The 13,495-nt window shown below is 43.8% G+C and overlaps 1 protein-coding gene across 1 annotated transcript in view; it reads right to left on the bottom strand.

The window, feature by feature from the left end:
• Nucleotides 1-469: 469 nt before the first annotated feature.
• Nucleotides 470-13,495, bottom strand: part of RNF213 (ring finger protein 213) — a 68,394-nt gene continuing 55,368 nt past the window's right edge. Inside the window, 8 exon segments of the mRNA XM_070389230.1 lie at nt 470-618; nt 836-1,029; nt 1,698-2,853; nt 3,682-3,849; nt 3,956-4,096; nt 8,583-8,800; nt 10,321-10,483; nt 11,336-11,925. Of these exon segments, the coding sequence (XP_070245331.1) occupies nt 565-618; nt 836-1,029; nt 1,698-2,853; nt 3,682-3,849; nt 3,956-4,096; nt 8,583-8,800; nt 10,321-10,483; nt 11,336-11,925 (2,684 nt within the window). The 3' untranslated portion in view covers nt 470-564.

Raw genomic sequence — 13,495 nt, 5'->3', positions numbered from 1 at the left:
TCAAACTCTTAGAACTAAATATCTCCATCAAGTATATACATGTGTGTGTTTGTATATGTGGGTGAGCATGAACCTCTCTTTTGTTAAGAAATTGATATGATGCAAATCTCCATCTCAAGTTATCAGTCATTAAGAAAGATGGTGCTTCTCTTAGCAAATGAATTCTGAGCAAATGAATTCTGCATTCTGAGCACCACTGGCATTTAACCCAGATACACAGCATTAATCCCAAAGAGAACAAAACAAATATAAGGTAGAACTAATTAATAAATTTTATTAATATAACAAAAAAAATTATTTCTAATTAAAATAATTTTATTCCACTCATTACTTTAAAATAAGTTTAAAGATTTTTCTTTCTTAACACTGCACTCAGCTTCTTTGCTAAGGCAAAAGTGGGGAATCACAAACATGTATCAAAGCCCCTGCCTCCAGAGTATCATAAGAGTACCCTGATACACACCAGCTTCGAAGGCCTCCATGGCAGTGCCAAATTCCCTTCTAGGATTTCAACGATATATAAGTGGCGTGGATTCCGAAGCCACATCTTCCCATTTACATCCATTAAGTACTGGAGAATGAAGAGTTTGAAAAGAAACCCCCAATTCCAGTCCGCACCTGAGGATAGAATCATGTGGGTCTGTAAATACTTACATGGAAGACACCAGTCTTCCCAACCCTAAAAACCCTCTTGTAGAGTTCTTTGATATGATGGTGCTAACTATCAATACATGTAGAAAGAAGAAAGTCTTTACACTGGGGATAGGGCAGGGCAAGATGTGGGAGCTGTGTCTATTCCCACCTGGCCCATCAGCTAGAACCTGAGGGCACTTACTGAAGAGGTCACGTCAAAGTGGAATATCATGGGTCTCCTCTGATACTGGGCATCTAGGAAAGGCAGAAGGGACTCCAGGACTTCATTCTCATCCACCTGAGGGTCAATCAATCGAATAACTTTTAGAAGCACTATTTCTCCATTAAACTGCATTTTCAGCTGGCCGTGCAACCTCTTCACAAAGAGAGACCTTCCTGTTGACGTGAACATATGAAAATTAGATGCCAAGGCTGTAGATCAAGAGTGAGAATGTCCAGAAAATCACTTCTCTTTGTACAAAATTCAAAACTGATGCAACCTAACATCAGCTTAAAGAATACATACTTGAGTCCTCAAATTTCCTTGCTGTCCCCTCACTCAACAGCCCTGCTGCTTCCTGGGACTAAGGATGGAAGTCTGAGAAGGAGGTCAGGACAGCAGAGCTTGCTTCATGGGGGAGGGGAGCGAGAGTCGCTGGACAGAAGGGAGTACCATTAAAGGGATGCAGTCAACAGAATGGAAATCATGATGGCGACTGAAGGTGGAGGCATCTGTTTCTTCTTAAGACAGAGGAAATATACTTTGTCCTGCTCAGGACCCACATCAACCCCACAGTATTCAACTGGACTTAAAAAAGAGAGAAAGAGAAAAACAGCAGAGAAGCCAGTTTAAAGGAGGAAGATGGCTCAGCCAAGCTGGGACCAGGTGAGATAAGTATCCCATTCCAGTGCAGGCCCTGATTTATAATTTCAGGTGAGTCAATCCTCCAGGGACTTAGTTCCCCACCTGCAGAAGGGCTTATCTGAGCTCACCTCACTCCCCACTGACAAAGGAAGGGCCATCAGATGGTCCCTGGGACGGGGGACTCAGCAGCCATTATTACCTACACCCGCTCTCTCCGAGGCTACGATCCCAACACACATGCGGTCCTGGAACACGGAGGCGGCTGACGGGGTCTCTTCTGGGACTCGGAAGTGGTGAGCCAGGTAGGCCTGGATGTCCTTGAGGGGCGCCTGGGGGGTCACGAGGACCTTGTGCTGGCTGAAGGCCGAGGGGAGATAGCAGTGCTCCCGCTCACAGTCACAGACCATCACGAGCCGGTAGTGCTCCCGGTGGGGCTGTGTGCACAGCCTCCGGAAGAGCGCCTCTGCCCGGCAGGCCACCTCGTAGCTCAGCTGGTCCGCATACAGCAGGCTATAGACCCCCAGTCCCTGGGAGCCTGGGGTCAGGCAGCGACGCAGGAGCAATGCCACCTCCTCGAACGTGGTTTCTGGGGTGCAGATCAGCACTTCATCATAGGTGGGCAGGGGCTGGTGTGGGGTCTGCATGTAGATGGCCAGGGTGGCTGGCAGCACCTCAGAGTGGCCACAGACGATGAGGTTGGGCTGGCCCTCCTGTAGGCCGTGGGAGAGCTCCCGCTGCACAGGGGGTCCAGCCATCCTCGCCAGGTGAGCCAGACAGTGGCCAAGGGCCTCCAGGTCCAGGCAGTGAGGCAGGAAGACACGCATGCATGTCATCGAGCATTTCATGATCACCCTCAGCTTGTCCACCAGTCTGGACTCAGAGAAGGGCAACAGTGGCAAGTCTTCCACCACTGTTCTCTCCTGGTGGGTGTTGGCCCTTCCACTGGGCCCCCTGCAGGCCCTTGAGACATCCCATGGGGTGCAGTTGCCTTTGATGAAGGAGAGCATGGTGAGGGCAGCGTCGCTGGGCGTCTCCCTCCCGAGCTCCAAGCCCAGGTAAACCAGCTGCTCAGCAGTGTAGTAGTTGAGGTAAAAGTGCTCAGCTCGCTTCTCTGCCACGAATCTCTCCCAGCGGCCCAGGAAGTCCTCCAGCTGCCGGCAGAGGGCTTCCAGCAGCTGGATGACTGGCCCGCCCTCCACCAGTGGGCCCATGAGCCCCACACAGAAGTCCAGCTGGATGGAGGCACCCTTTAGGGGGGTACAGTACACCTCGGCTGACCAGGCCCTGAACAGCATGTTTCCAGCAGAGTAAAGGTTTATGAAAGACTGGACAAGCCTCTGCACATTACAGAACACCTGTTGCAAATGGAAGCAGAAGGCAGGTATCAGAGCTGACTGCAGCAAGAGAACACATAGTCTAGAATAACACAAACAGATTTATAATTTGAAGGGCTGGGGTTCATGTCCTCCATGGTTCACTGTGGGATCTCAAGCATGAGATTGATCACGGAAGGTCTTCCTTCCTCATCTCCATAGTCTCTCTTTTAGGAAGGAATACATTTTACAGATAAAGGATATTGTTTATGAAGTATAAGTGATAATTTATATTTCATAATTTCCTTATGCTGGGAAAGATTGAAGGTAAAAGAGAAGGTGGCCTCAGAGAATAAGATGGTTAAATAGCATCACCGACTCAATGGACATGAATTTGAGTAAACTCTGGGAGATAGTAAAGGACAGGGTAGCCTGATGTGCTACAGTTCATGGGGTCCCAAACAGTTGGACATGAATTAGCGACTGAACAACAACAATCATAAAGTATAACTGAACTTTACAGAAAGAAATCTCATAATCAAAAGGAGAGACTGTTACATAAACTGATATGCCTTTATCATTGTGGTTACTGTGGATTTTGATGAACAATGTCCACCTACATCTTTAAGTATTTTGGGATGCTTGCTGATATAAAGAATAAGTGGACATTTCTTTGGGTCATGAATTTGAAATACAGGCACTCTGCAAGACCCACTGACTCCACTCTCCGTAGTTTTAAGAGCAGAATGATTCCTTTGAATTAAAAACAAACTCCAACTCTTCTGACTTCCCAGGCACCTCAGCAGTGAGAGTGCTCAGCCCAAACAGATGGATTAGGACACTTGCTCCAACGTAGATACAAATCCTTACCTCGGAAAATACCTCTACAACTTCAGCATTGCTGTGTTCTTTCTTGCCAGACATCAGCATCAATTTGTTCAAAAGCTCTTTCAGCTCTTCTAAAGAGTAGTCTCGCTTCTCCTTGTGGCCTTCCTGACCCTCAGGAAGGATTAAATGCAGAACTGTGTCTGGGGAAATCTGTGGAACAGGGCACAGTCAGAGGTCGATTTGGGGAGGCAGAAACCCCCCGACGACAGCAGCCCGTAAGAGCCTCCTGCAGCTGTGCCTGCGATGTGAGGCTCACCTTTTGGCCATCCGTGGGAGCCTTGATCACATAGATGCCTCTGCTGTTGATTGCTGTGGCCAGGGACAGGGATGAGAGCTCCACAGACCCATGACTCTCCTTCACTGTCTTCAGCCACTCGAGGTTCCGGGCAGAGTCACGCTGTCAGGACAGAAGGAGAGAAAATGGGCCGAAGCTTAGGCATGATCTTCTTCCTGCCACTCTCTCCACCTCTGCCTTCCAGGGACAGACGCCTCCTCCCCTTCTCTGGCCCAGTGTGCCATCACCCACAGAGGAGGCGTCCCTCATCTGCTGCCCACCACTGCCACGGGCTTTGGCTCTCCCTCCTGGGTCACAGGCTGTTGCTGCAATGGCTGTTCCTCTGTGTTCCCACCCAGTGCCCTGGATACGTGGATGGGGAGCGACAGGCATGAACTCAGCTCTCTGTGAGAAGCGGCCTTCAGCCGGGCCCCTAACTGGGGATAATGCTGGCTGCAACAAGCACGTGAGCTCTGTGAGCTCCTGCCATTCCTCTTCCTCTCCTTCACCCCTGGTGGGGCCTCAGCCACCCTGTTAGGCAAGTTATGAACTATAGGCTTGCTTGAACCCTGGTGCAGCTGATTTATGTACACGGAAATGCTTACTTTTCTGATTAAAAATGAATCTGTACGAATTGTGGAAAGTATGGAAAAATACCAAAATGTATATATAGCATATTAACCAACAATTACCTCCATTCAGAGAAAACCACTGGTGACATTTTAGCACATTTCCTGTCCATCTTTTTCCCCCATATGTTTCCATAGTAGAGATCACCCTTATTCTTGTTGTTTAGTGGCTAAGTTGTGTCCAATTCTTTTGTGACCCCACGGACTGTAGTCATCCAGGCTCCTCTTGCCCATGGAATTTCCCAGGCAAGAATACTAGAGTGGGTTGCCCTTTTCTTCTCCAGGGGATCTTCCTGACCTAGGAATCGAACCTGAGTCTCTTGCATTAGGATTTTTTTTTTTTTTTAACCTCTGAGACACCAAAGCAGCCCAGAGATCACTCTTAATTACATGCAATTTTGTATCCATTTTTCTAATATAATAGGACAAAGAAAGCATTTCCATATAGGATGAAAAACTATTTTAAAACATCCTTTTAAATCCCTGCATTAAAAATCTGCCATGTAGATAGCAGAGTAGAAGGACATATACTTATCTCCTGCATGAGCACCAACATTGCAACTAGCTGGTGAACACCATCAACAGGAGGATGCTGGAACCCACCAAAAAAAGGTACCCCACATCCAGTGACAAAGAAGAAGCTTCAGCAAGACAGTAGGAGGAGCACAATCATAATAAAATCAAATCCCAAAACCACTGGGTGGGTGACCCACAGACTGGAGAACAATAAAACCACTGAAGTTCTTGCACTATTGTGAACATTCTGAACCCCATGTCAGGCTTCCCAGCCTGGAGATCCAACAAAGGGACTGGGAATTCCCAGGGAATCTGGCTTTGAGGGCCAGCAGGATTTGATTATAAGCCTTCCAGAACACTGTGGGAAACAGAGACTCCAATCTTGGTGGACACAAACAAAATTTTGCATGGACCAATACCCAGAGGAAAGGAGCAGTGACCCCACAGGAGACTGAATCAAAACTATCTGCTAGTGTTGGAGGGCCTCCTGTAGAGGCATGAGATGGCAGGGACTCGCCATACAAATGGGAGTACTGGATGGTCACCCTTGTCATAAAGCCTCTTAAGAGTTCGCCATTAAAATTAACCCTACCATAGACCCTGGGCTTCCCTAGTAGCTCAGCTGGTAAAGAATCTGCCTGCAGTGTGAGAGACCTGGGTTCGATCCCTGGATCAGGAAGATCCACTGGAGAAGGAAATGGCAATCCACTCCAGTATTCTTGCCTGGAGAATCCCATGGATAGAGAAGCCTGGTGGGCTACAGTCCCTGGAGTCACAAAGAGTTGGTGACTAACTTTCACTTTCATAGACCCCAGGGCTGGATTGCCTCAGGCCAAATAACTACCAGGGAGGGAGTGCAACACCACCCATCAGCAGATAATTGGATTAAAGCTTTACTGAGCAAATCCCTGCCAACCAGAGCAAAACCAAGTTTTTCCCATTGCCAGTCCCTCTCATCAAAAAGCTTACACAAGCCTCTTAGCCTCATCCATCAGAGGGCAGAGAAAAGAAGCAAGAACCACAGTCTCATAGCAGCTAAAACAAAAACCACATTACAGAAAGTTAATCATGATGAAAAAGCAGAAAGTTGTGTCCCAGGTGAGGAGACAAGATAAAACCCCAGAAAAACAACTAAATGAAGTAGAGACAGGCAACCTTCCAGAAAAAGAATTCAGAATAATGATAGTGAAGATGATTCAGGATCTCAGGAAAAGAATGGAGGCAAATATCAAGAAGATGCAAGAAATGTTTACCAAAGACCTACAAGAGCTAAAGAACAAGCAAACAGAGAGGAATAATACACTAGAAGGAATCCATAGCAGAATAACTGAGGCAGGAGCACAAATAAATGACCTGGAGGACAGAATGGTGGAAATCACTATTGCAGAACAGAATATAGAAAAAAGAATGAAAAGAAATGAAGACAGCCTAAGAGACATCTGGGACAACATTAAATGCACCAACATTCTCATTATAGGGGTCCCAGAAGGAGAAGAGAGAGAGAAAGGACATGAGAAAATATTTGAAGAGAATAGCTGAAAATTTCCCAAACATGGGAAAGGAAACAGTCAACCAAATCCAGGAAGCACAGAGTCCCAGGAAGGATGAACCCAAGACAGAACACACTGAGACACATAGTAATCAAACTGACAAAAATCAAAGACAGACATAAAATATTAAAAGCAACAAGGGAAAAACGGCAAATAACATAGAAGGGAACTCCCATCAGGCTATCAGCTGATTTCTCAACAGAAACTCTAGAAGCCAGAAGAGAATGGCATGATATTTTTTAAGTGATGAAAGGGAAAAAACTCCAACCAAGAATACTCCACCCAGCAAGACTGGCCTTTAGATCTGATGCAGAAATCAAAAGCTTTCCAGGCAAGCCAAAGTTTTGAGAATTCAGCACCACCAAACCAGCTTTACTACAAATGCTAAAGGAACTTCTTTTGGCAGGAAACACAAGAGAAGGAAAAGACCTACAGAAAATAAACCCAAAGCAATTCAAAAAATGGTCATAGGATCATACATATTGATAATTACCTTAAATGTAAATGGATTAAATGCACCAACCAAAAGATATAGACTGGCTGTGTGGATGAAAACATGTGCAGGTATGCACCTCCACTTACCACATCATTATGCATGACCCCCCAAACTGTATGTAATTATGTTATATTGTTAAGTTAATCAAGTTCCCATTATGGCTTACAATTGTAATTATCTTTTATTTTTTGTCTGGTTATTGACTGTGAAAACTGATAAATATCTTTTACTACTGTGATCATGTAACTATTGCTTACTTAATACCATTGTATCATGATTGGTCAACAGAAAATTAATAAAACTCTTTATCACCAAAACTAGGATCTATTAGAAAAACCTGTAATCATATTTTAAAATCCAGATGCCTATCAGAATTATCTTAAAAATTATTTGAAAAATACAAATGCTCAGGTATTGCTTTTTTCTCCAAAGCTTCAGATATGTTTCTAATGAGAAGTCATGTTTAAAAACAACTGGACTATATGATGGTCTTTTACTTTTATCTAGTTTCACTTTTTCTATTTCATATTTGGTGCTTCCATTTAATTTAGTTTACGTTTTCCAGTTTCTCCATCTCTTCTTTTTTTTATTTATGTTCTTTCTCAAGCCTTTATCAAATGCAGTAGAAAAGCTTTTGTATACATGTGCTGTGCTGTAGTCACTCAATCATGTCTAACTGTTTGTGACCCCATGGGCTGTAGCCCACCAGGCTCCTCTACTCCAGGCAAGAATACAGGAGTGGGTTGTTATGCCCTTGTCCAGGGGATCTTCCCGACCCAGGGTCAAACCCAGGTCTCTTGCATTGCAGGTGAATTTTTATAGTCTGAGTCACCATGGAAGTCCAAGAATACTGGAGTGGGTAGCATATCCCTTCTCCAGGGGATCTTCCCAACCCAGAAATCAAACCGGGGTCTCCTGCATTGCTGGCGATTCTCTACCAGCTAAGCTACTAGGGAAGTCCTTTGTGTGTGTGTATATATATAAATATATATATATATATATATATTTTTTTTTTTTAGAAAACATGAATTTTTGCTTACCTAAAAAAATTATGACATTTTGATTCCACTTGTTTGGCTTAGTGTGAATAGAATATTAGATTTCAATTAAAAATAGATATGCAAACAAGCAACAAAAATTTACTGTATAGCATAGGGAACCACAGTCAGTATCTTATAATAACCTATGATGGAAGATAATTTCAAAAATAGCATATGTGTATTTGTATAACTGAATCACCTTGCTCTGCACCTGAAACACTGTAAGTCAACTATACTTAAATTATATATATATATTTAAAATGACACACAAAAAAACCCCTGCCATGTGAGTGTGCAATATTTGCAATTGTGCCCCTAGTGTTTCTAAGTGATGCTTCACTAAACTTAACCTGCTCTGGAGCCAGAAATAAGACTCACCAGTTTTGTGGGCAGGTTGTGGTCATTATCCAGAGCCTTCCACAGCTCTTTCAGGTGTTGCACGAACTCATCAAAACCCGCACTGGTGTCCAGCTCATACAGCAGGGGCGCGTAACCCTGCACAGCATCGTGGAAGCAAGCTACCCGGTCCACGTCAATGTCATTCTCCCCCGCAGAGATGGAGGCCAGGTCTACGAACACCTTCAGCTCGGTGATGCCTGGGGCAGAATGGGTAGATGAATGTAGGGCTCTCTGTGATGATAGGAGCCTCAAATTTGGAACAGTGCTCCTTACTGATGCTGCTGCTACTGCTAAGTCGCTTCAGTCATGTCTGACTTTGTTCGACCCCCATAGATGACAGCCCACCAGGCTTCTCTGTCCCTGGGATTCTCCAAGCAAGAATACTGGAGTGGATTGCCATTTCCTTCTCCATTACTGATGCTATAAATGGATATTTAGTGGATTTTAGGGTTTTATCCATTTTTTTGCTTTCAATAAGAACCTGGGGCCTTTTTCTTTTGCCATTTATGTTGATATTCTGACCAATACCTGACCTTACCGAATAGCATCAATGTCTGGGCATTTCATGGGTATTTTGTGAGTTTTATTTCATGTAATTCACATTATATTGTCATTTAATTATGGGGGAAAAAAAGCTTAGATGGTACTAGAGTTTCTCAGATGGCACTAATGGTAAAAAAAAAAAAAAAAAAAAAATCTGCCTGCCACTTCAGGAGATGCAAGAGAAAGAGTTCCATCCCTGGGTTGGGAAAATACCCTGGAGAAGGAAATGGGAACCCACTCCAATATTATAGCCTGGAAAACTCTATGGGTTGAAAAGTCTGGCAGGCTACAGTCACAAAGAGTCAGACATGATTGAGCAACTGAGCACACACACAATGCTGAGCTGGTAAAAAAACATGTTGACAGTTATCTATAAAAAACCGCTGCTTGCTAATCAAAGCTGGGGCATTGCAGTAGTCTGAGGAGCCCACAGCTGAAAGCAGTGAGGCTGGGATGAGATGAGCACGCAGCCCATCCCCTGTCCCTTTATACGAGGGCCACCCACCTTCCTTCTTTCCTGCCTCTTCCCTTCCTCCATGAATTAATTCTGCCCAAATCACCCAAACCACAGAGCTGAAAATACTGCCAAACCCATGCACAATGGCAAGTAGATGTGATTAAGTCTAGACAAGTTGCCTTGGCTTCTAGTAAAACTCAACACGAAGAAAAAGCTAAAGGGACACAATTTTTAAGAAAATGATGCTGCTGTTCACAGCAAGAATCCAGAGTGAGAGAGGAAAAAAAAGTAGCCAAGGAAATAGCTTTTACACCAGCAAAGGAGTGATACTGTCTTGATATAAATTCTATCCACAACAACTATGCACATCTCACACATTTACCTAAAGAATACAGATGAAAACTTGCTAAGAGACTAAATCTTAATATTTCAATCACTAAAAGGAAAGGAAAATTATGGGATGTGATGGGGGCTAATTATCATTACAATGGTAATCATATTACAGTATATAAATGGATCAAATCAATGTGCCATACACCCTAATTAGATACAATACTGTATGGTAAATATATTTCAATTTAAAAAATGCAGAATGTGTCTCACAGTCCTTTACTCAGAACATGATCAAGGGAGTGACTGCCAGTAAGTTTAGGAAGGCTACCCGTGAACCATCTAACTACTCTCCAGCCTTCTGGCCACCACAGTGATGGATTGTACCTCTGAGAGCTTCCCGGACCCAACCGATGAACTCCTTCCTCTGAGACAGCTCCTTCAGACACTGACATCGGGTCTCACTGACATCCTGCAGTAGCTTTTTGGCATGGATAATGTGCTGGTTGATCCGGTTGAGTTTTTCATGGCAAATTTTGTCCAAGTCAGTCTAAGACAGTTATCAAAGAGAGTTGTCAAAGACAGTCTGAAAGACATGGCAGTATGTGGGCTAGAACTGGCTCCTGGACCCCCAAGAACAGCAGTCCTGACCATCCCAATAGTCCTTTCCACAGTCATCCAGGACTGACATATACATGAACCTCTTATCCCAGATTGGACACTGTAGCCACCCTTGCTGTCCCCACTTCATCCATACTAACCACAATTCCTCTACATCTGGGATTCTGCTAAGAAAACCTGTGCAAGAACCCAGCCAGGTGCATCTTGTAAGTTTTCCTGTTTTCTAGATAAAGAAATGACAGTGATCTACTCAAGAACATGCTGCTGGGATTCAAGCTTATGTAATTCCAAACTTTGGGCTAAATTTTAGTCATCATCACACCTGTTGATGCAATAATATAGATCATCATATACCTTAAAAATGCCCACCCTAAAAGTCATAAGGCAAAAGACTCACTTCTTAACTGTAATACAAATAATTTAGCACATACCACACCGAGTTAAGTACTAGCTATGGAAAGTCGACAAAACAAATGGCTTTTTTTGCTTATAGAACCTAAAGAACTCAGGACACTCTTTCCAAATACCTGATGACCAAAGAGGATCATTGCCTTTTCCTAAATTCATGATCCTCCTGCTGATCTAAGGAAACCCTCATTAGCCAAAGAACAGTCACACTATTGGTAAACAAAGGTAAAAACAAATATCTTGACATATTTGGGCATCAAATAATACAAATAACCCTGAGTAATCTGTGAACTCATCTTACTCAGTTTTTAAAAGCAAGAAGCCCAGGATCCCTGCCACCCTTATGCCCAGGAGTCCCCAGTAAATAACTTACAAAGCTTAGTAAAGTGTGGAGAACACCGAAGTCACCAGTCAGGCCCAAATTCTCTTTGACCTCCAAGATGACCTTGGCTGAGTCGACAGCCTGATGCAGGTGATGGTATTCCTTGATCTGCTGGACTCGCTCCTTGATCCAATCCTTCTGGTCTCTGGGATCCAGAGCCGACATGATCTGGAGGTCTTCAGTTAGGTCGCTGTATTTATTTACAAAGTCCTTGAAGATGTCATTGATCTCCCCAAAGGTGACCTCCCCTGACTTCAGATCCTGATATAGTTTTGTAAACCTTTTGAAACAAGGACAATATAAATATTCATACACCTCTTCAGGCTGAAATATCTTCCTTTCCAAGTTCTCTTCTGGCTCACTCAGCTCCTGTGCAGCCTTTGCCCAGAAGATTGGGAAGATGTGACTGTCCTTTAGCAAATATGCGTTTCTGGCCATTTCTTGGACTTCGGGGCTCAGGTTATAACATGTTGCCCACGTTGAGTCGAGGGAGGTGGCTGATAAGCTCACTGTCACAACTTGGTTTAACTTTTTCCCACTGAGGTCTTCCGAATATCTTTCAGCAATCTCTCCAAAATCCACTTTTGAAACCATAAGAGAATGTCAAGTCAAACTCTGTTCACAATATCATTTTATTTTACTTTCCCAGTTTTCACTCCCCTTTCTGCTCTTAAGGAAATGCAAGTGGATACACTTGCTGGCATTTTTTTCTCAGTGAGCATCCCTAAATCTCCACCCTCCATGAAAAATCAATTTTCATGACAAAGAAGGCTTTGCACCTTCTGGGTGAAGATGGCCATTTGAAATCTGCACATTTCCACTCCCTCCCCAAATCCTGCTGCAATAATAGAACTGAGATTGCTTTTCAAAAGCCATAAAGCAACAAGGCTGTATAGTAAAGGAGACCACAGCAACAAAACTTTGGAACTTGAAAAGCAGATGTGCTGAGGGTAAACAATGTTCCAAGCCTGAGAACTTGGGGTCTTAGCCCATAGTGGGGAATCCTGAGATTCTGCCAGGTGTCTGTCATCACAGAATTTCCCACATGCACAGACCCTGGCTGCACAGATGCTGGAATTTGGGAGGTGGTGATGAAATAAGGAGGACTGGGCTGAAAGTCTGCATAACAAGTCATCAAACAGGCTCATTTTCATCCCCACCCATTTCATCAGCAGGCTGGTGGCACCTCCTCCACCCTGACATGCAACAGGTGGTTTAAGGATAACACAGAGGGCTCTCTGGATTGGGGGGTCTCAGGTACACGGCAGAATAAAGGCATTTCCAGACATCTACTCTTCGTCAGGAAGCTAACAGTTGGTATGTGCCACTAAATTTGAGAAGCTAGAAAGGAGAAGAGAGGACACAGGGAGTAGAAGGAAGGACTGGGGCTAGATACACATCTTGGATGCTGAGAATCCTCCAGCCCTCATTGCTATCTTGACTCCTAGAGACGTGGCAGGCAGCCCTATATGTTCCAGGCAAGAGACTGGCGATCTGAGCAGCCCAAGAGAGAGGAGCTAAAGATACAGGCTATTTCAAAGCCTAGCCACTCCATCCTCAGAATCCCCCACCAGGGCGTTAGTCCTCTCTCTTAATATAAACAGATAAAAAAGAATTCTAGACAGAGGGGCAAAGTCTTAAACATGAAAAATAGACATTAAAACATACCAAGAAATAAAAGCAATTTGGAGGAAAGAGGAAACTAAGAAAAAGAAAATCTCTAAATCAAAAATCTTGGAAAGATATGATACTATAACCATTAACCAGAACAGGATAGTATGGAAAAAGGATCACTCAAAGCAAAAAGAGTTCTGTAAATTAAATACAAGTAAGAAGAGAAAGTTAAAAATTTAATGGAAAGCATATAAAGAAAATTAAGGAAATTGCTCAGAAAACAGAACAAAAGGCACAGACATGAAAAATAGGACAGAAAATGTATGGAAGTTAGATGACTATTCCAGGAGGTCCAATATCCAACTGTGCATTCCAGCAAGAGAAAAAGTAATCACTTAACTAACACAAGAAGTTTCCCCAGAACTCAAGGACTTGGATTTCTAGATTACAAAGACCCACTTAAGTATGCCCAGTACAGCAGATGGGTAAGAGACCCATTCAAGGAACATCATTATGATATTTCAGAATAAGGGGGAC

This window comes from Bos mutus, chromosome 19 (assembly GCF_027580195.1).
Source record: "Bos mutus isolate GX-2022 chromosome 19, NWIPB_WYAK_1.1, whole genome shotgun sequence".
In the NCBI taxonomy this organism is placed as follows: Eukaryota; Metazoa; Chordata; class Mammalia; order Artiodactyla; family Bovidae; genus Bos; species Bos mutus.
The sequence above is the reverse complement of the archived record's forward strand: the minus strand, read 5'-3'. Positions and strand labels throughout refer to the sequence as shown.